This window comes from Geotrypetes seraphini, chromosome 13 (genome assembly GCF_902459505.1).
Source record: "Geotrypetes seraphini chromosome 13, aGeoSer1.1, whole genome shotgun sequence".
Taxonomy (NCBI): domain Eukaryota; kingdom Metazoa; phylum Chordata; class Amphibia; order Gymnophiona; family Dermophiidae; genus Geotrypetes; species Geotrypetes seraphini.
The window spans coordinates 70,648,438-70,670,254 of NC_047096.1; the positions used below are offsets into that span (position 1 = coordinate 70,648,438).

The window sequence follows — 21,817 nt, forward strand, 5'->3', positions numbered from 1 at the left end:
GGACCTGAGATATCTGGTCTCATTTCTATTACAAGTTCAATGCAAGTTCCAGGGCAATATTTCACTTCAGAGCCTGCCTGCTAAGCTATTAAAGTTCAAAGGAAGCCCCAGGGGCTAAGAAAAAGCAAAAACTGATTACTGTATTGACTGATGACATCACTAGCAACCCAAATGCCTCCCTTCTTGTAGCCGGCCAGATAATCAACTAACTGTAAACGCTTGAGAAAACAGCCACAGTAAAAGATATGTTTTATGCTAATCTGTGGTAACGTCGCTACTGTTTACTAATGTTCACTTAATCGGAGCCTAGCTCCATTTAAGTTCACCTGTAAGGGTAAAGCAAATAACTAATAATATTTTAAAAAAATGTAGTGAAACTTCCACAAATACTTTTCTTGCCTTTTCCCACGAGGAAAAATAACTAAACAAAACATAGGCTAAATATTGATTTTAGTTAAGAAAGCTATGGTCAATATCATGTGTAATAAAGAATGTGAACATATTTAATATCATGTTGTAATCGGCAATGTACACTTCCCAAATCAAATAATTATATGCAAACATTGCAGTGTGCTTTGCAGGTTTCTGGCATTTGACTACAGCTCAGCCCGAGTCTGATTTTACAACTCCAGAATGTCATAAACTTAGCAACACTATCAAAAAAATTCCATGCAGAGATTTATTTCCGAATGCAGATTTTGTAAACTCATTGTTTGCCTCTATGCCTCCCTCCCCCCCAAGAAAAAAATTATACAACCAGATTTTAAAATTCCAATCAGAAATTCTTTATCCCCCGTCTAGGGAAAATAAGAAAAAATATTTTTAAATAAGATTTTTTTTAATGTTTATATATATATATATATATATATATAAAGATTCCAGAACAATCTGTTCATTTAACAAGCAGTAGGAAGGATCCCATCGCACTATACAGAGGTCATTTTAAAAACATGAGCAAAGAAATGGAAGAGTTGGGGGGGGGGTAGGGAGCCCCCCTTTATAAAATACGTTTCTGAGTTTCAATACTGGTGAAAAAGGAAAGTCATCCAGTTTCTATTTTTAATTGCTGAATGCTACAAATTGAATTTTGTAAGAAAACCTTTGGAAGATAAGATAAGGTCTATCAATGCCAGGCCTTATATTAAATTCAAAAGGAATGCACATGTTTAATAAAATATAGCAGGTTCTTGTTGGTACAGTAATTCGAATTAGGTTTGCAAGGAGTAAAAATAGTATAGGACAAAGAACTAACAACTTATTATTTTACTGTGTTTTTTTTTGTTTTGTTTTGTTTTTTTGAAGGTGAGGGAATTCCGTTCCACTCACATGCTTTTAACAATGTCATTATTTCCTGTCAGGGCAATTTTATTGTACTATTTAAAGTGATAATACCGCACCTTTGCTATTTTTTAAACTGCGCAAAATCACAAAATTGATTTAATGTGGACTTAAAATCAACATAATACCCGAGAACGCGGTGGGAAATAACTTCACCACTAGCGCGTGACTAGCAATTCGGCTTCTGTTTTCTAGCCTTAGACTCAAAATGATGTTTTCTTCCTGTCCTTGTTTTTAAAATCATGAGTTTTTTCTTGGCTGGCAAAAGTTTTCTGGCCAACCTAGCACAGCCTGGAAAAGATACAAACTATCAAATCTTCACCTCTCCCAGGAACAGGTGCAGATTGCAAGGTGTTTCCAGAAGTTGTACCTCTGTCCAGCTGTGCCAGCCTCAGTTATCTACATCAGTCTGGGACTACAATAACATTCGTGGAAATTGCTCCTTGATCCACTGAGCTTTCTTTCCTGCAGGGGTGAAAGGGAAAGCTGCCTAGGCTTGCATACAGTTTTTCAGAGGTTTTCATCTTCCTCTCAAGTTATTGTCAATCCCCCCCCCCACCCCCCCGGGGCATTAAGAGAAAAAATTATTTTAGATTTTAAAACAAACAAAAAAAATTAAGGTGTAGATGAGAAGAAAAGTGAAAAAGCTCACATAGAAAATATTATATGGTTGCAATGAAAGCCGAGAGGACCTGGAAGGAATATAGATAGAAAACTGAATGAGAAAAAATGGAAAGAAAGAAAACGAGAAAGGTATAAAAAGAAGCACAGAGATTAAAGGGAAAAAAATAGAGACAAAAGGCATAAAAGAGAAGAAAAAGGAAAGGAGAAAAGAGACTGACCCGAAGTAAGCGGAGACCTGAAGGAGCAGGAGCGGTTGAAGCAGGCAGAGAACGACCGGGGCAGGGAGCTGCAGCCCAGAGCGCATGGTGCCGACCCGGCGCTGCTCCACATCTCGCTTCACCCTCCTCTGCCCTGAGAGCCGGCAGTCCCAGAACTCCGCCCCATCGGAGCAGGGTGGGGCAGGGGCGGGGCTTACAGCTCACCTGAGGTGCCCCCGGGGAGAGGGGAGGGGAGGGGCGCAGGTGAGGCTTTGCTCGGCAAGTTCAAGAGGTGCCCGGGGTGAAGAGCCCCCGTTCTAGCGCTCTGGGTCGGACTGTACAGTCCGGTGGAGATTAAAGCTGTAGATCGGGGGCGGGAGTTCATCATCAGCCGTTTTTGGTCTTTTAGCATCCAAAGTCTCTGAGACTTTCCGATCCAAACCGATTCAGATCTCCAGGCTTGAGTAGATGAAGGCAAGTGTTTTGCAGTGGGCTCCCTTTACTTGCAAGAGCACTGAGCAATTCCGACCTTCACTTGTACTAAGAGATCTAAAGATCACTGGTTCATGACCCCCGTGTGACCTGAGCCTCTCACTAGATCTATACTTGTAGAGCAAGGGGTTTCTCTCTTTCTTACCCGGTGCCCAAATCCTGTTTCCAGCCAGCTGCCTAAGAGGAGTTACTGAGCAGCTGCTACTTATCTAGACTGGTTTAGAAAAAAACAGGGGGCTGCTCTGACCCTGAGAAAATGCTGGCCATGGCCAGAAGCCACAAGATTGGCATGGAACAGCAAGGAAAGCAGAAGAGCAGAAAACCCAGCTAGATGTGTTCTTCCAAAACATCTGACCGACCAGCTTAAACCAAGGAAAGGAAAGCAGGGGTTAGTGGAAGTCTCGGTTCCACCTTTCACCATCAAATGTAGGGAAAATCTGTCCCCGACGCTGCAAAAATACCTCAGAGTGCTGACAAATCAAAGGCTTTCTGAGGGTGCTTGTTTTTGGGACTGGGTAAAACGCGGACCTTGCGGATCTTAACCGCACGCCCTTAAAAAATCTGCTCCTCTCAGGGGTGAGCAGGATCCTTGAGGTCCGCAGGAGTTAAAACAAGGAACCCACATCACGGCTGCTTTAGCTTCGCAGGTTTCGTGGGGCCTCCAGGTAGAAGGCATTTGGGACACAGGTGCAGAAAAGCTGGGCGCAACAAAAGGGAGAGCTAATCCAAACCACCAACAGAAAAGAAGCCAGCAGAAGTTAAAAAGCAGATCTCGCAGACCCCCCACAGAACTAAAAGCACATGGCCTTAAAATGAAAAGTGGCCTTGGCGAGGAGGTCCACAGGGATCCTCATTTTTTTTAAACTTCTGCAGACCTCAAAGATCCCGTTCACGTCACGGACCCTAGTGTTAACTCACGCGGACTTCATCGATCCTGCTTGGAGATTAAGATGAGGCTATGTGGAGTGAGCAGGATCGGTGAGGTCCGCAGGAGTTAAAACTAAGGTCTGTGGAGTGAATGGGATCCGTGAGGTCCACAGAAGTATAAAAAACAAAAAAGAGGATCTCATTCAGCGGACCCCATGGCTCGGCCGCTTCCTTTCCAAGGCCATGTGCTTTTACTTCTGTGGTGTCCGTGACATCCGCTTTTTAACTTCTGCCTTTGCTGGTTTCTTTTCTGTTGGTGGTTGGGCTTGCTGGTACTGAATGCTGGAGTCTCACCCTAGTTCTCCCTTGTGTTGTGCCCAAATGGGGTCTGGGTAAAACCAGGATTTGCAGGATCTCCAGGATCCTGGTCCACCTCCTCTTTTTTTTGATTGCCACAGCTGCTGCTATGCATTTACTGGAGTCCCCTCCAAGTCTTCTCCTTCTCTGCCGGTCCCGCCCCTTATGACATGCTCTTCTCTTCCCGTGTGGGCGGGACCGGCAGAGAAGACGTCAACGCGGGGACTCTCTTTACCTCCCGCCCTTTATGACCTGTTCTTCTCTTCCTGTGTGGGCGGACCAACAGAGAAGGAGAAGACATCAGTGCGGGGACTCCCTGCAGAATGACAACCAGAGGGGCAGTAAAAAATAGGCTATAACTTATCACACAAAAGAAGGGGGAAAAAAACACAATAACAGCAATACTTTGGATTTAGAATTTCAGTAACCTGGTCATTCTTATTGAAACGAATTATTGATTTATATATTCAATTTTTTTATACTGTTCACCCAGGGGAGCTCTGAATGGTTTACATGAATTTATTCAGGTAATGTAATGTAATGTAATGTAATTTATTTCTTATATACCGCTACATCCGTTAGGTTCTAAGCGGTTTACAGAGGTACTCAAGCATTTTTTCCTGCATGTCCTGGTGGGGCTCACAATCAATCTAATGTACCTGGGGCAAGGGGGGGGGAAGGTTTAAGAGACTAGCCAAGGGTCACAAGGAGCATGCTGAGGCTGTAGCTTTAACCACAGTGCCACACTCTCCCCTAGGCAAGTTAATGTTACTGTCTTTTAAACAGTGCAGCAGGATGTAGCTCCTCCTCCTTCCGTTAATATTTCTAAACCTGCAGCAGGAGAAGATCAACACCTTCTGGATGGACTAATGTGTGAGACTGTTGAAAAGGTGGAATCTGTCTTCTACCAAAAAATGCTTGTGTTCAAATTTAACATGACTCCAAGGTGCACTATAGATTATTGTCTTCTCTCCATGTTTCTTAGGCATGAGTTTTTCAACTTTAACCCAGAATGTAAATTAACTTCAGACATCCTGTAAAAGAAGTGCAAAACGCTTCTGCCTGCAGTTACACCAGCTGCAACATGGTTTTGCTTTTTGTGTGGTTTTGAGGGATACCTGAGTGTAAGGTTACCAGATGTCCAGATTCCCCCAGAAATGTTCTCTTTTTAAGGACGTCTGGAGATCCGGATGGCTTTTGAAAACACGGCAGGCAGCGGGGGGCAGGGTTAGGGTGGGATTGGTGGTGGGACTGAAACACGATGGGGCAGGGATGGGTGGAACTGGGCGGGTCTAGGGGGGTCCAGATTTCCAAATGCGTAATCTGATAACCCTACCTGAGTACACCCCAGCCCCCTCATTCTGGCTCTAGCAGTGCCACCTAGTCTCCTTTATATAGCATCAAGAATTGGTTGACAGAACTCCCTGGGAGTAAGAGCAGACTGGCCTCCTAAACATAGAGGGCAATGTGCACAGTACTCCATACCAGGATTCTGCAATTCTGACCCTAGGAAGGGCTATATCCAGTGGCGTACCTAGGGGGGGGCAGTCCGCCCCGGGTGCACGGGCACAGCTGGCCTGCCACAGGGGAAAGGCTGCCATTGCCGTGAAAGAAGCCGGTGCCAGTTCTCCCTCCCTCCGAATTCGCCCTGCTTCTTTCTCCATGGGCCGACCAACTTTAGCCATCCGACATCAATTCTGACGTCGGAGAGGACGTTCTGGGCCAGCCAATCGCTGCCTGGCTGGCCCGGAATGTCCTCCCCGACGTTAGAATTGACGTCGGACAGCCAGAGTTGGTTGACCTGCGGAAAACAAGCAGGGCGAATTCGGCGCCAGCCTGTTTCTGATGGCCAGTGGCAGCCTTTCCCCGGCAGTGGTGGCAGCATGGTGGTGATGGCGGTGGTGGCATGGGGAGGGCAGGGAGAAAGAAAGAAAGGGGGGAGACAGGGGGCCAGAAAGAAAGAAAGGGGGCAGGGTGAAAGAAAGAAAAAAAAATGGGGCATGGGGAGAGAGAGAGAAAGACAGACATACAGAAAGAAAGGGGGCATGGAGAGAGAAAGAAAGAAGGGGACAGGATGAAACGAAGAAAAAGTTGAGGGAGGGAATGAGGTCTGGAGGAGAGGAAACATACAGAAGGCTGAAAGAACGGAAGAAATATTGGATGCACAGTCAGAAGAATAAAGTGCAACCAGAGACTGATGAAATTACCAAACAAAGGTAGGAAAAATGATTTTATTTTAAATTTAGTGATCAAAATGTGTCCGTTTTGAGAATTTATATCTGCTGTCTATATTTTGCACTATGGCCCCCTTTTACTAAACCACAATAGCGGTTTTTAGCGCAGGGAGCCTATGAGCGTCGAGAGCAGCATGGAGCATTCAGCGCAGCTCCCTGCACTAAAAAAACGCTATCACGGTTTAGTAAAAAGGGAGGGAGTATATTTGTCTATTTTTGTATAGTTGTTACTGAGGTGACATTGCATAAAATCATCTGCCTTGACCTCTTTGAAAACCCGCGGAATATAAATGATAATTAACATTTTCTCTGCGTACAGTGTGCTTTGTGTGGGGAAAAGACGCTGATTTATAAATTGACAATTGTACAGAATATTGTTTCTTTTTATACTTGAATATAATAAGTTCAATATAAAACAATTCAAGGCTTGTGTGGATGGAATCAGGTGGTTTGTGGGGATGAGGACCGAGCTTACGGGGATTAGTCCAATAAAATGGTATTTTCTTATTTCTCATTATTTGTTTTATTTTTATTTGTTAATTTGTAAAGTGGTGATTGTTATGTATCAGTTTTTTCAAATTTACATCTACTGTCTTTATATTTTGCACAGTATTAGAGGACAGTATTGTTTTTGTGGTGTTGCATTGTATGCAGAGTCTGGTTTTTTGGCAGTTCAGTTTAACTTTTGTCTACATATTTCTATTTTTAGTTTGTGATTATTCCATATTGGGCAAGGATGTATCTGTCTGTGTGTATGAAAGGAACATGGCTTTCTGATAGCATCGACTGTACAGGATCAATTGACTGTGCAGGATCTGGTTTGTTTAGTTTTACAATGTATGTGTTGGTGTTCTAGTGCTCACTGCAGTGTTTAAGATGCTGCCTTTTCCTAGGTACACTCTTGTTGTGCGATATGTAGATTGTTACTAAAAATCATATTTTTCATATAGATGAGGGGGTGTCAAAAAATGATGGGCCCCGGATGTCACATATGCTAGGTACGCCATTGGCTACAGGGCCGCCATCAGGGCAGTACTACCAGTCCTGCATTCAGGGGCCCGGAGCTGACAGGGAGCCCGGGCTCCCCCAGGGTCGCAAGCATGGTCTCCTCTCCTTCTCCTTACCTGCCCTGCCGCAGCACACAGCCGAACGGAAGTCTTCCTGATGTCAGCGCTGACATCGGAGGGAGGGCTTAAGCAAAGCCCTCCCTTCCTCCGACGTCAGCGCTGACATCGGGAAGACTTCCGGTCGGGTGCTTGCGGCAGGGCAGGTAGGGAAAAGGCAGTCGTGTACCGAAGGGGGGGGACAGTCCGCCCCGGGTGCAGCCATGGGGCCCGGGGGGGAGTGTGCACAGCCGGTGAGGTCCCCTTAGCCTTGTGGCACATTTCCCGACCAACCAACAACAGGCCCGGCCAACAAACCTCCCTGCCCTGCAGCCGCGAATCTAAATTACCTTCTTACAGCAGCTTCAATACTCCAGCTGCTGTAAGAAGGTAATTTAGATTGCAGCTACAGGGCAGGGAGGTTTGTCCAACCGGGCCTGTTCTGTTGTTGGTCGGGTGGGGAAGCGCCACAAAGGTAAGGGGCAGGGAGGGAGAAAGGGAGGAAAGGTGGAGTGGAGAAGAAAAGACGCTTAAGGGAAATGGGTAAAACTGAGGGGGGAGAAGGCCGCTAAAAGCACTGGGGAAGACAAAGGGGTGGAGAAGGACCCTGAAAGGACATGGGGAAGACAAAGGGGTTGGGAAGGACGCTGAAAGCACATGGGGAAGACAGAGGGGAGAGAATGATGCTGAAAGGACATGGGGAAGACAGAGGAGGAGAAGGACGCTCAAAGAACATGGGGAAGACAGGGGGGAGAAGGACACTGAAAGCAAATGTGGAAGACAGAGGGGGGAGAAGGATGCTGACAGGACATGGGGAAGATGGGGGGGAGAAGGACGCTGAAAGGAAATGGGGAAGGGAGAGTGGGGAGAAGACACTGGCAGGGAAGAAGACAGAGATGCCAGACTATGGGGGGAGCAGAGGGAAGAAGATGGGTGCCAGACCAATTTGGGAGGGGGGAGAAAGGGAGAGGCACAGTAACAGAGCAAATGGAAGACGCAGAAAGAAGAGAGACAGTGGATGGAAGGAATTAAATGAGAACATGAGGAAAGCAAAAACCAGGCAACAAAGGTAGGAAAAAAATTCTATTTTTTTTTTTTTGCTTCAGGATAAAGTAGTATATTAGTTGTGTTGATAAAAATTTATAAACATTAGAGGCTCTGGTAGAAACCCGTTTACAAAGTATGTATTCTTCCCAATTAATATTTCCAAATTAATAGTCTTTTTGCTTATTTTTAAATGGGTTTCTACCAGAGCCTTTAATTCAGTAGCATAATTAAATGAAATAACTATTTCTGTAGTTTATAGGGACGGGCGGGGACGGAGGGGATTCCTCGCGGGGACGGGCGGGGACGGAGGGGATTCCTCGCGGGGATGGGTGGGAGTCCTCGTGGGGACGGGTGGGACTATGGCGGGGACGGGTGGGATTTCTGTCCCCGTGCAATTTAAACATGCACCTTTCTTCCTCCATCCCATGCACCTTTTTTTTTTTTTTTTATAAGATTTTCCATTTTAATACAAGCATTACATTATACAATGCAAAAGATCCAGAAAAAATATTTCAACAAAACTTATTTAGGAAAAACATTTATGTCTTATTTAGTCCACAATTTAAACCACGATTTAAAGATCAAGAAAGGAAATAAACTTCCAAAATATTAGTAACAAATCAACTAAACAAGGTCACGGCATTAGATTCCCAAGTTACAACCAGCTGGCAAGTCATACATTACTAGTCATGGTTACCATTTTCTCCTTTGATCCAATAAATTCCAAAAGTTGTTTGGGCTCGAAAAAAGAAAATTCTTATTTTGAAAAGATACATAACATTTTGCAGGAAATTTAACAAGAAAAGTAGCCCCCAGAGCCAGGGTCCTTGACCTCAAGGACAAGAACTCCTTCCTACGTCTCTGGGTTATCTGAGCTAAATCAGGAAAAACTCGAACATTAGAACCCAAAAACTTATCATTTATATGTCAAAAATACATACGAAGAATAAATTCCCTGTCACTCTCCAAGGCTAAAGTCAACAACATGGTAGTTCTTTGAGTGACAACCTCAAGGGAATTTTCCAGAAATGAAGACAGATTCAAGTCCACTACTTTATCCACTAGGGTTTCTATAGGTGTGGATTCCCCTTGTGTTGTTTTTAAATTCAAGTAGTAAGCTCTAACAATTGGAGGCAAATTTTCTGGTGGAATGGCTAAAGTCTCTCGAAAATATTTCCTAGCCATCTCAACTGGTGAAATAATAGGACACTTAGGAAAATTCAAAAATCTTAAATTATTTTTCCTCAGTTGGTTTTCGAAATTTTCCATCTTACGGGAAACATAAGATCTCTCTTTAACCAGTTCCACCTGAACCTTCTTTACTTCATTCAGATTATTTTCCTGTTTCTCCAACCTTTCATTAACCTTAGTAAGAAGCACCCCTTGTTGCTCCACTTTGGAGAAAACAGTTCCATAATCTGTTTTAATTGTAGATAAAGTCAATTTGAGATTGGAATCCATGACTGATATGGCCTGCCATAGCGCCTCCATATCTATCTTATCTGGTTTCTTCATCTCCCCAAAACTGATAGCATTCCCTCCCGAGGCACCTCTCACCTCTTCTTCCAAAGTGCAGGAAATTTCTTGATGGCTCCCATCTCCTCCTTCCATTGAAAGGCTTGATAGGGATGTCCCTCCAATGCTGGAGTCACTTTCTCCCTCTCGGGGCTGTCGTGCTCCAAGCAGTCCCTGCACTTGTGCACTTCCGGGCTGGGGAGGAACCAGCCTCTGGTCCGGACTCAAAGTAGTCCGACTCTCTGCGCTGAGGTTCGCCGAGAGATCCGGGTTCCCTCCCGAAGTAACTGGGGTCGCCTCACCCATGCGAGCAAAAGCGCTCGTTATGGTAGATTGAATCAGCCGTTGAAGGGGTTCAGCCGCCGGAGGAACTGCGCGGGCGACTCCCTTCCTCTTCCCCATAACACCACCGGGTAAGAGGCACCGACACAGATTCAAGTACAAACGAGCGGAGAGCTCGCTCAGGCGTCCGCTCCCGACGCCATCTTGATCGGAATCATATCTGAAGAATCTGTCCCTGTCTACCTTCTCTATGCCCTTCAGGATTTTGAAGGTTTCTATCATGTCTCCTCTAAGTCTCCGCTTTTCCAGGGAGAATAGCCCCAGCATTTCCAACCTGTCAGCGTATGAAAAGTTTTCCATACCTTTTATCAGTTTAGTTGCTCTTCTCTGGACTCCCTCAAGTACTGCCATGTCCTTCTTCTTAAGCTTGTGCGGATGGGATCAGATGGTTTGCGGGGACCAAGCTCGCAGAGACGGGGCGGAAATGGTTTTTAAAAAAATTTCAGTCTTAGTAGTTTGCCGGTCCACAAAATAATTATTTTATTTATGCCGGTCCACGGGTGTAAAAAGGTTGAAGAACACTGGTCTAATGCTTCAGGGCTACAGTCCATTTCATTCCCCTCAGAGATATCTCCCTCTACTTCCATAAGAGATTCCTCACTCTCTGAAGCTGGGTACAAGCTATCCTCTGGAGCAGCATTGGGCCAGCCCTGCTCATGGAGCTTTTCCCTCCCAATTAGCCTCTGCTTAAGAAGCAGAGTTTTGTCATTATGGGAGCACTGGGGAACAGGGAGTTTCTTAGCAGAAGGCAGTAAGATCAAGCTCCTAGCCTTCAGTTCCCTGTTCTGTGAGGAACCTCCTTTCCTCCAGGTTCCTGATTGTCTCTCTCTATTCTCAGCTGGCCTTGATTTATTCTTTTTTTTTTTTTTTTTTTTGTTCAAACATTTTTATTGAGTTTTTGAGGGTTACAGAAGTGAAGAACGAGAAAATAAGCAAAATTCAGGGTGTACATCACATCAAAATACTGACATGCAGTGCTATAGAAGAGGGTAATATAATAATGAACACATATATTTGTAACAATGCATATTCATAGCTAGGAGTCATGTCAAAGATAGGCAATATACAGATAGCCAGTAAAACAGGTCAATAAAGCTACAGAAATACAAAAGGTTATTCATCACAGTAATTAATAAAAGGCTTCCAGATAGTAAAAAATCTAGACAATGTGTTTGATCTTTCTGCAAATATACGTTCATATTTGTATAGAGCATTCCACCACATGTGAAAGTCAGCTCTAGAGAGATCCTTCCAGCAATATTGAAGCGCTAACGATATCATTATCGTAAGTAAGCGAGACACATCTTTATGTACAGGATCCGAGAGAGCTTGTGCCATTACAATAATAATAGGGAATGACAAAATATCAGTGAACCCCAATATATCACAAATAGTTGACCATACTTTGCTCCAAAAATCCTGCACAAGTGGGCAAGAGAAAAGCAGTTGCCTGATTGCATGACCAACAAAGAGAGGACATGTTAGGGTCTATTTTGTTAGACAGAACAGGAGTCCACACTGCTCTATGAAGAACGAAGAAAATAGATTGCAGTAGTGAGGCAGAGCGAATGGATTGGAAAAAAGTCATCCACAGACTTGTCCAATCTATAGCATCTGAAGGGAGATTGAGGTCATTTTGCCATTTCACTTCTAATTCCAGTGGCTCAGTAAATGTAGCCTTCTGCATCATTTTGTACCACATAGAAGCTTTGGTGTTCTCTATAAGTAAGGAACTTAGCAGTAAATGTAAACCAGGTTCAGCAGACCGACTGAGGACATTAGGCAATATATGTGTTATACAATGAGATAGTTGAGGCCATCTAAAATATTGGGAACTAGCCAAGCCCCAAGTATCCGATAAATCCAAAAAGGAGATCCAATCCTCTTTGTGTAAAAGATCCCACACTAGCCAGATACTGCTGTTTTGCCATTCACGCTATGTCACTCGAGCATCTGCAATTTTGAGCCTGTCATTATTCCAAAGAGGGATCAAGGAGTTGAGAAGGTAGAGTCTATGGCGTCAACAGCTGATTTATAAGCTAGGAGTATTTTATCCATCCTTTCTGATTTAGAGAGTGTAATACCAGCCAGGAACTGAAGTCGCTGTTTCCCATATAATTCACGCTCAAGGAAGAGCCAGGCAGGGGTGTCACGATTTTCCCCATCATAGTATCCTGCAGACCATTGTCTCAGGAGGAAGGCATGATGATGTTGCAGAAAACAAGAGAAATTCACCCCTCCCAAACTACGAGGTGCCTTCAATTTGGTCAGTGCGATACAGGCTTGCTTGTTTTTCCATAAGAATTTTGTAAGAAGAGAATCAACTTGTTTGTAGAAGGAAGGAGGCAAGTGAAAGGGTAACATGGATAATATGTAATTTATCTTGGGGGTTAGCATCATCTTAATAGTTTCAAGTCTTCCCCACCACATTAAAGATAAAGGGGACCATTTGGAGATCGATGTCTTTAAGATGTTTAACAGATGTTCTACATTAAGATAATAGTATCTTCAATGGTAGGTCCAAATAGAACCCCCAGATATTTCATGGAGGTAGTTACCCATTTCACTCCGTGTGTAGTTATTTCTGTTTCAGCCGCATCACCTCCGTTTTACACGTATTCAATTTGTACCCAAACACCTCCGCATAAGAATCAATGACAGAAAGGAGGTAAGGGAATGATGCTGGTGTGATGTACATCAAAATGACATCAGCATACGCCGACAGTTTAATTTCTTGGTTGTTGAGGTTAAAGCCAGAGATATTAGAAGTCAGACCCCACTTGGAATACTGCGTCCAACATTGGTCTCCCTACCTAAAGAAGGATATAAAACTGCTGGAGAGGGTGCAGAGACGAGCAACCAAACTAGTGAAGGGTATGGAGAAACTGGAATATGAGGATCGACTTAAAACACTGGGATTGTTCTCCCTTGAGAAAAGGAGACTGCGTGGGGATATGATCGAGACCTTCAAAATACTGAAAGGAATTGACAAAATAGAGCAGAGAAGATTATTTACAATGTCCAATTTGACACGGACAAGAGGACATGAAATGAAGCTAAGGGGGGGCAAGTTCAGGACTAATGTCAGGAAGTTCTGCTTCACACAGAGAGTGGTTGACATCTGGAATACTCTCCCAGGGGAGATTATTGCGGAATCGACAGTCCTAGGCTTCAAAAGCAAACTAGATGCATATCTCCTTGAGAGAGGCATATAAAGATATGGTTGGCTATAAAATGAGCCAGGTGAATACCTAGCAGGGCCTCCGCGTGTGCGGATCGCCGGACTTGATGGACCGAAGGTCTGATCCGGAGATGGCGCTTCTTATGTTCTTATGTTCTTATGCAGGATTAGGGGTTCCAGCGCAAGATTAAAAAGTAAAGGCGTAATGGGCAACCCTGCCTAGTTCCCCTAGTAGGCCGAAAAAATGAAGCGTGCCATTTATATATGTTCTGGTAGTAGGCATAGAATAGAGAACCTTAATTTTAGTGATGAAAGCATCTGAAAAACCATACCATTGCAATGCATAGAATAGAAAGGACCATTCTATTCGGTCGAAGGCTTTCTCAGCATCAAGCCCAACCGCTAGCAATTCTTGATCAAGTCTATGTGCCTGTGCAATGACATGGGAAAACGTTCGGGTGTTGTCACTGGAAAAGCGACCGTTTATAAAGCCACATTGATCCGGGGAAATAAGCTTGGTAATGACAGACTGCAACCGGTTGGATAATAGTTTAGCAAAAATTTTTGCGTCCACCTTTATTAAAGATATCGGTCTGTAGTTAGCAATATAGCGTGTATCTTTATCTGGTTTTGGTAAAACAATAATAGTAGCTTCGGTGAAAGAGCCAGATACCTCCCCAGATTCAATGAGATATTCAAGAAATGGCAAGTAAAATGGAATTAGGACATCTTGGAACTCCTTGTAAAACTTCACTGTCAGCCTGTCTAGTCCCGGTGATTTTTTAAGAGCCATAGAATATATAACCAAGGATATCTCGGCAGGTGTGATCGGTTCATCCAAGATGGCATTATCTGCCTCCTCCAAGGGAGGATGTGGGATATCATCTAGAAAAGCCGATATCAGATGCGGAGAGCAAAGTTCAGAAGTGTATAGTTGTCTGTAGAATTCCATAAATGCTTTGGGAAACGGCAGATGTCTTTGTGAGTTCTTCATCAGTGTCTAATTTTATGGAAGTAATGTGGGATTTTTCCTCACGTCTCTTAAGGAAGTTGGCCAGGAGATGACCACATTTATTATTCTCCGCAAAGTAGGATGCAGATTGTTGGAATATTGCATGTGAAGCTTTGTTGCTCAAAATAGAATTGTAGCGAAAGCGGGCTCTATTCAGGCGGAATAATAAGTTGATATCAGAAGGTGTTTGTTGATGTTGAGTCTCAAGCCATCTGATTTCTTCCTCTATGCACTGTTGATCTTCTTTCAATTTCTTATGTTTATTAGCTGTATAAGTGATGATGATTCCTCTGATAAATGCCTTAAATGCGTCCCAGCACATATCCAAGATGTTTGTTCAGGCGAATTAAATAGAAAATACTCTTGAATCTGAGATCTAAGGAAATCACAAAAGAACTTATTGTTAACACGCCATTGTCTTGGTATCATGGTAGGAGTGATGGCTGCATGATCCGAAACAGTTATCAGTAAGTTGTTCGTTTCCATATCGGAGGTACACAGGGAATCACTGGTAAGAAAAAAATCGATACGAGAATATGATGAATGTGGAGGAGAGTAGAAAGTAAATGCCTCCTCATCATTATGAGTGTGTCTCCAGATGTCAAGTAACTTGGCATTAATAATGAGATCCTGTAAGGCGTACCAAGATTTAGATTTTTTTGTATACGCAATTTGATTTTCTGTCTTTGACAGGGTTTAAGACCATGTTAAAGTCACCAGCCACAATGAGTTTCGATTTGGCATCTTCCATCAGTGACTCCGTTATGGTGTGGAAGAAATCGCCCAGATCTATATTCGGGCCATACAGATTAAACAAACAATACCTCTCACCTGCATGACAGTTGTAACTTTGACCCAACGGCCATTGAGGTCAGTGGAGGAAGATAGAATTGATATAGTGCTAGTATTCCTTATTAAAGTAATTACTCTACCCTTCCGGTCTACGGCAGGAGAAAAATTTGATGGCAAGGCCCAAGGCAGGTGAACCTTACCTGAAGCGGCATTATCTAAATAAGACTCATAGAAACATAGAACATAGAAACATAGAAAGATGATGGCAGAAAAGGGCTACAGCCCACCAAGTCTGCCCACTCTTCTGTCCCACCCCATCGAGTCCGAGTACTTGTATCATGCTGATGTCAGGCTTTTGATTATCCAGATAGTCCAAAATTTTCTTTAATTTGATTTCATTATTAAGACCTTTTGTATTCAATGAAATAATTATAAGAGACATAACAATGGTAAAGGATTCTCATGTGTGAATATGCAATTGTACGTGTTACCATACATAGAAAAATATTATAACAAAACATCTCACATGCTGACAGGTTGAAAAAGCTGGGGCTATTCTCCCTGGAAAAGCGGAGACTTAGAGGAGACATGATAGAAACCTTCAAAATCCTGAAGGGCATAGAAAAGGTAGACAGGGACAGATTCTTCACACTGTGGGGAACCACAGGTACAAGGGGGCACTCAGAGAAATTGAAAGGGGGCAGGTTTAGAACAAACGCTAGGAAGTTCTTTTTCACCCAGAGGGTGGTGGACACATGGAACGCGCTTCCGGAGGCCGTGATAGGCCAGAGCACGTTACAGGGCTTCAAAGAAGGTTTGGATAGGTTTCTAGAGGATAAGGGGATTGAGGGGTACAGATAGGAGTTGAGGTAGGTTATAGAAATAGTCAGGGACCATTACACAGGTGATGGACCTGGAGGGCACTGCGGGAGCGGACCGCTGGGCGGGATGGACCTCTGGTCTGACCCAGCAGAGACAAATTCTTATGTTCTTATGTTCTAGATCAGAAAACATATCAGATCATGAACAGAGAAAATACATTCCTCAGAAACAAGTAATATACCCCATGAATTAAGAAAAGTGACAATAAGGTCACAACATATCAACTGTGTGGGTGCGGCTAAGGAAGGCAGGACAGCAGTGAAGATCCCTAAACTCCCTCCTCAATAATCATAATACAACAGGCAAATAAATTAGATGGTATTACAGAACGCTGTAGCTGGACAAAGCAGAAATATGTCAAAAAGACAACAGAGACACATCACTATGACTTTAACATAGGCAGACCTAGCAGAACATATACTGATAAACCAGATAGCTTCAGATAAGATGCAGCTGCCATATAGACAGCAGGGCAAGCAATCAAACCTGATTGATTGGAGTTTGAGATTGCTGTTCAATAAAAGTAGCCAGCTCATCCGGATTGATGAAATCTTTGGTTATATTATTCAAAGTCACTCTCATACAGGCCGGGTATAGGATACCAAACCTTGCATTCAAGGATTTAAGCTGCGGCCTATATGAGAGGAGCTGTTTGCGGCAATGGGCCGTAGATTTACTTAAATCTGAGACAAACAATATGGTAGAACCCTCGTGCTTGATCGGGGCTCGAATCTTCGCACGCTGCATGATGTCTAAAACATGTTGGTATCGTAGAAGCTTGAGCACGACGGGTCTAGGATGTCGATCGCTAGCAGCACGAGAAGAAGGCACTCTATGTGCCCGCTCTATTTCGAATTCTTTGTGGAAAGTGATATCTAGCAGTTGTGGAATCAAAGCCTCAAGTTGTTTGATAAGGTCACGATCTCTCCCATTCTCTGGTAAACCCAGTATGCGGATGTTACATCGCCAAGATCTGTCGTTGCTGTCTTCAAGTTCCCTTTCCAACAGGGTAATACGATTTGTCTGCCTCCTTAATTCAGTCACCTGAGTCGTGGTCGCATCCATTTTGTTTTCCAGCGTGCCAACACGTGCCTGTAGCTGAGCAAAGTCCGCCGACATACTGGTTATTTTATCATTAATTTCATCGGTGCAGGCTTTCATGTCGGTGGCTAATTCCTTCAGCTCTCGAAGCTCCGCCAAAATCTCATGACTATTATCGCCAGCAGAAGTAGGAAGCGGCGCCTTTGATGGGGAGAGCAGTTCAGGCTTATGCCGTTTGCCCACTTTTTTATCTGACATCACTGCAGGTAAGCAAGGAAATCAACCTATGTACCTTCAGATAAGTACCGTATTTTCACATAGATAACGTGCACCCGTGTAAAACGCGCACACGGGTATAGCGCGCAAAAAACACATATTTATGTACATAAATTTTTATATACCGCACACACCCGTATACCGCGCATGCTGCCCGACTCTCCTTTCGCCCGCCCCGACTCTCCTCTGGAGACCCTGACTCTGTTTTCGCCCGCCCCGACTCTCCTTTCCTCCTTGAAGTCCTGTCCCTACCCTGAAAGCCTGATGCCCCCCCGACGTTCGATTCACCCCCCCCCGCAGGACCGCTCGCACCCCCACCCCGAAGGACCGCTCGCACGCACCCGCACCCCCACCCTGAAGGACCGCTCGCACCCCCACCCCGAAGGAGCGCTCGCACTCTCACCCCGAAGGACCGCTCGCACCCCCACCCGAAGAACCGCTCGCACCCCCACAGCCTCACCCCCCTCCCCCATGGAGAAGCTGTCTACCTTGTTTCCGGATGCCAGCGAGCCCAGCTGTTTCCTCTGCCGGCGGTCCCGCCCCTTCTCTGAGCCCTGCTGTGCTGCTTTTTCTTCCGGCGGTCCCGCCCTTTCTCTGACATCAGAGAAAGGGCAGGACCGCCTGAAGAGGAAGCAGCGCAGCACAGGGCTCTGAGAAGGGGCAGGACCGCCGGCAGAGGAAGCAGCTGGGCTGGCATCCGGAAACAAGGTAGACAGCTTCTCCATGGGGGAGGGGGGGAGGCTGTGGGGGTGCGAGCGGTCCTTCGGGTGGGGGTGCGAGCGGTCCTTCGGGGTGGGAGTGCGAGCGCTCCTTCCGGGTGATGAATCGGGCGTCGGGGGGGGGAAACTATGTAAAAAAAATTTTGTACAACGCGCAAGGGTATGCACGGTTTGTAAAAACCACGTATAACGCGCACGTTATATGCGAGAAAATACGGTATATTTACGTTGCGCCCCCGGCCTTGATTTATTCTGCTGGGGAACTTTCACTGGTCCTCTAGCTAGTTCTGCTTGTCAGCTCCACCCCTTTCCTTAACCCTTACTGTGTCAGATTGCCTGATCAGAGGTTTTATAAAAGGGATTATAGTGACTTGGAACAGGTATTCTGTTCTTCTCTGCCCTCCCTTCTCTATTCTGCCTTGCCTGTCTGATCTTAGCACTGGGAACTAGTGGCGTACCTAGCATCATTTTTTGGCACCCCCCTCCCCCCATCTGTACGAATAACATGCAGTGCCGTCCTATATTTAAGCTAAGTGCGCCTTTAAATTCCTTGCACTTCTGTTGCATTATTGGATGCTTTGTAAAAATATACACGAATATAACTTAAAGCTGAAACATGAACATAATTTAAGGCTTAAAAGTTACAAGCTATAAAAAGCTAAAAAAATTTCATGCCATAGGCCAATGATTGAGATCTTGACCGAATTATTATTCAGCAAGATTGGCTTGAATAATCAGTCTCTGAGGCTTGGCATTTACCTGTTCAGATACTAACTAACAGTATTTTTTCAGAAGTGATTGTGTTGTCTCCACAAATGCTAGGTACGCCACTGTATGGAACTATTGTTGGATACCTGGCAGACATTGCCCCTTTCTTTAATGGGTGGCATCTGCTTGGTCAAGCTGCTTATCTTTCCTAAATGGTTGTATTTGTTGCAAACTTTGCCGTTATGTTTACTCAAGAAAGATTTAAAGATCTTTTATAAAAAAATTACTCGTTTCTGTTGGGCTGCTAAGAAACCTAAATTAAAGTTGATATATTTGCTGGGTAATTGGAAAAGAGGGGGGCTGGGTTTACCGGATATGTGGATTTATAATTTTGCGTGTTTACTTCGTCATTTGGGTGATTGGGTAAATGTGACAAGCACTTCACTCCAGATGGAACAGGAGATTTTAGCTCCTTATGATATATTTGCGTTATTACATAGTACGCGGAATGCGTCACCATCTCTTATTTGTTCAAGTGTTGTATTTAATACTTTACAGACGGTATGGCGTTGGCTTGTGCAATTATTGGGAGGGAATCCAATGGTTACTGATCTCTTGCCTTTGCAGGGTAATCCGGCTTTTCTTCCGGGTAGAGACTCTAGGGAATATAGATTATGGGGTGCAAGAGGAATTTTAAGATTGGAACATATACTGGGAATTGAGGGGGAGCTATTGACTTGTACTGAATTGTTGGCTAAGGTGGGGGGAGACTTGAGGAGCGCAATTTGCATGTATACAAGTGGAACATTATGTGAGATCCCTTGACAGAGTACAGTTGAGTTTGCATTTAGGTGCTAGATTGAGAGAGTTGCTTGCTCAGGAGGAGGGGATGTCTCTTTCGGTGTCTTGTATTCATTCTATTTTGCAAAAATTGCAACCAGACAAGGACTATCAGAAAATTCGGGAGAAATGGGAGAAAGATTTACAGCTTAATTTAAGACATTGGGATGTTGCCCGTACTCTAAGAGCGACACCTGGGTTCATGGTTAAGAGAAACGTATTATAGGGTTACATTACGTGCCTATTACACACGAACACAATTGTTTTATAGTGGAGGTCTTCCTACACCTTTATGTCATAAATGTGGGAGGGAGGGTCATACATTAGGTCATGCATTTTGGTTTTGCCCCATAATTCAGCACTTTTGGAAGCGAATAATAAATTATATGTCAAAGATAATTGGAAGATCTTTGCGCTGTTCTTCTCTCTTTATTTTGGATTTGCCAGAAGCTTTTGGCCATTTGCCTAAAGGACATAAGGCGTTGTGTGGGAAAATGAGTCTCTTGGCTAGAAAATGTATGCTTCAATACTGGATGATCCCTGATCCTCCGAGGTTTTGGCATTGGCGGAACCAATTACATCAGTTGGCCATTTGGGAAACTAGAGATGCTGGAATTATAAGAAAGCGAAAGATGTTGTTTATACAAACCTGGGATTCATATTTGCAAGATTTGCATCCTAAGGGCCGTAGTGCGATTTTAAGTTGGGTCTCTTAGTGGGCTTTTATTTAGTTGAATGAAGAGAATATCATTGGGAAGAGTACTATTGGGTGGGGAGGGGTGGGTGTGGAGAGGGATGGTAGGTTCAAACACATAGTTACATATAGATAAAGTGGGAGTTTATTGACAGTGGAATTTGTCTTTTATTATGTATATTATATTATTATTATTGATGTGCTTTGATGTTGTATTTGTTGTATTTGATGATGTTTGCATCAATAAAAACTGTTTGAATCTAAAATGACCAAGTCAAAATGATCTACCAATATTAAAATAAAAAACACCCACAAAGCACACCGGACGCTGAGAAAATTCTGTGGTTTTTTCAAAGAGGTCAAGGCAGATGACTCTATGCACTGTCACCTCAGTAACAACCATACAAAAATAGACAAATATACCCCCCTCCCTTTTTACTAAACCACAATAGCAGTTTTTAGTGCAGGGAGCTGTGCTGAATGCCCAGGGCTGCTCTCGACGCTCATAGGCACCCTGCGCTAAAAAACGCTATTGTGGTTTAGTAAAAGGGGGGCTATAGTGCATAATATAGATACCAGATATAAATTCAGACACATTTTGATCACTAAATTGAAAATAAAATCATTTTTCCTACCTTTGTTGTCTGGTGATTTCATGAGTCTCTGGTTGCACTTTCTTCTTCTGACTGTGCATTGTCACAACCCCAGCCTTAAGGCTAAGCTGGTGCCAGGGAAATCTCCTCATAATCCAACCCTTACCCTGAAAAGGGCTAACCAGTGTGACAGCTTAAACTCAGACAGACAGATAGGGTCTGAGTTCCAATTGAACCACCAGGTTACAGAACTCTGGGGAGGGGAAGATGAGTGGGAGAACAGCCTGGAGCAGCAGGAGGTGCCTTACAGGAAAGGACAGCCTAAGAGGCAGGCTCAAAGCTCTGGTAATGCACAACTGCTGGGTCCAATTAAGGCCCAAAGGAAAACTCAGCAGAAGCAGCAGGTTGCTCTTCCCCCTCACAGGTTAGGGCTTGTCCAGCTCAGGGCTTTAGAAGCTGAGCTGAGAAAGAACAATTCAGTCTACCCTGAGTCAGCCCAGGAAGGAGGCTCGAGGGACTGGGCTCTTGAATCCCCACAGAATCAGGATATTGAAATCCTCGGGTAGGGATTGTGGGGCCAATTTTTGGCAAGTTTAAATATAGTGGATTCAGCTACTCCCCTCCCCCACCAGCTTGTTAAGTTGGCTGGGGAAGGCCTGTTAAAAACCGGGCCTATGCAACATGTTCTAAATTGTTTAAAACATAGTGAATAACCAATATAAAGACTGGGTAGTTTTTGTAGCCTTATTTTGCCCTTTTGACTGTGGGGCTGATAGGGCAATGCTACAATAGAACCATTTAGACACTTACCTGCAAGAAAGGTGAGGGCTGTGTTTTTGTAAGCCTGAATTTTTTTGTTCATATTTTGAGTGCAAAGCCTAAACTGTGGCAGTTTGCTATTTAGGAAATAAAGTTGGACTCAAGTTCTTTTGAAAAGCTTTATTGTTCCTGACATTTTTTTTT

General features: G+C 44.0%; 1 protein-coding gene across 1 annotated transcript in view; it reads right to left on the reverse strand.

The window, feature by feature from the left end:
- Window positions 1–21,015, reverse strand: part of WNT9B (Wnt family member 9B) — a 39,323-nt gene extending 18,308 nt beyond the window's left edge. Inside the window, exon 1 of the mRNA XM_033919172.1 lies at window positions 20,897–21,015. Coding sequence (XP_033775063.1) covers window positions 20,897–21,006 — 110 coding nt within the window. The 5' untranslated portion in view covers window positions 21,007–21,015. The remainder of the gene's footprint in view (window positions 1–20,896) is intronic.
- Window positions 21,016–21,817: the final 802 nt, after the last annotated feature.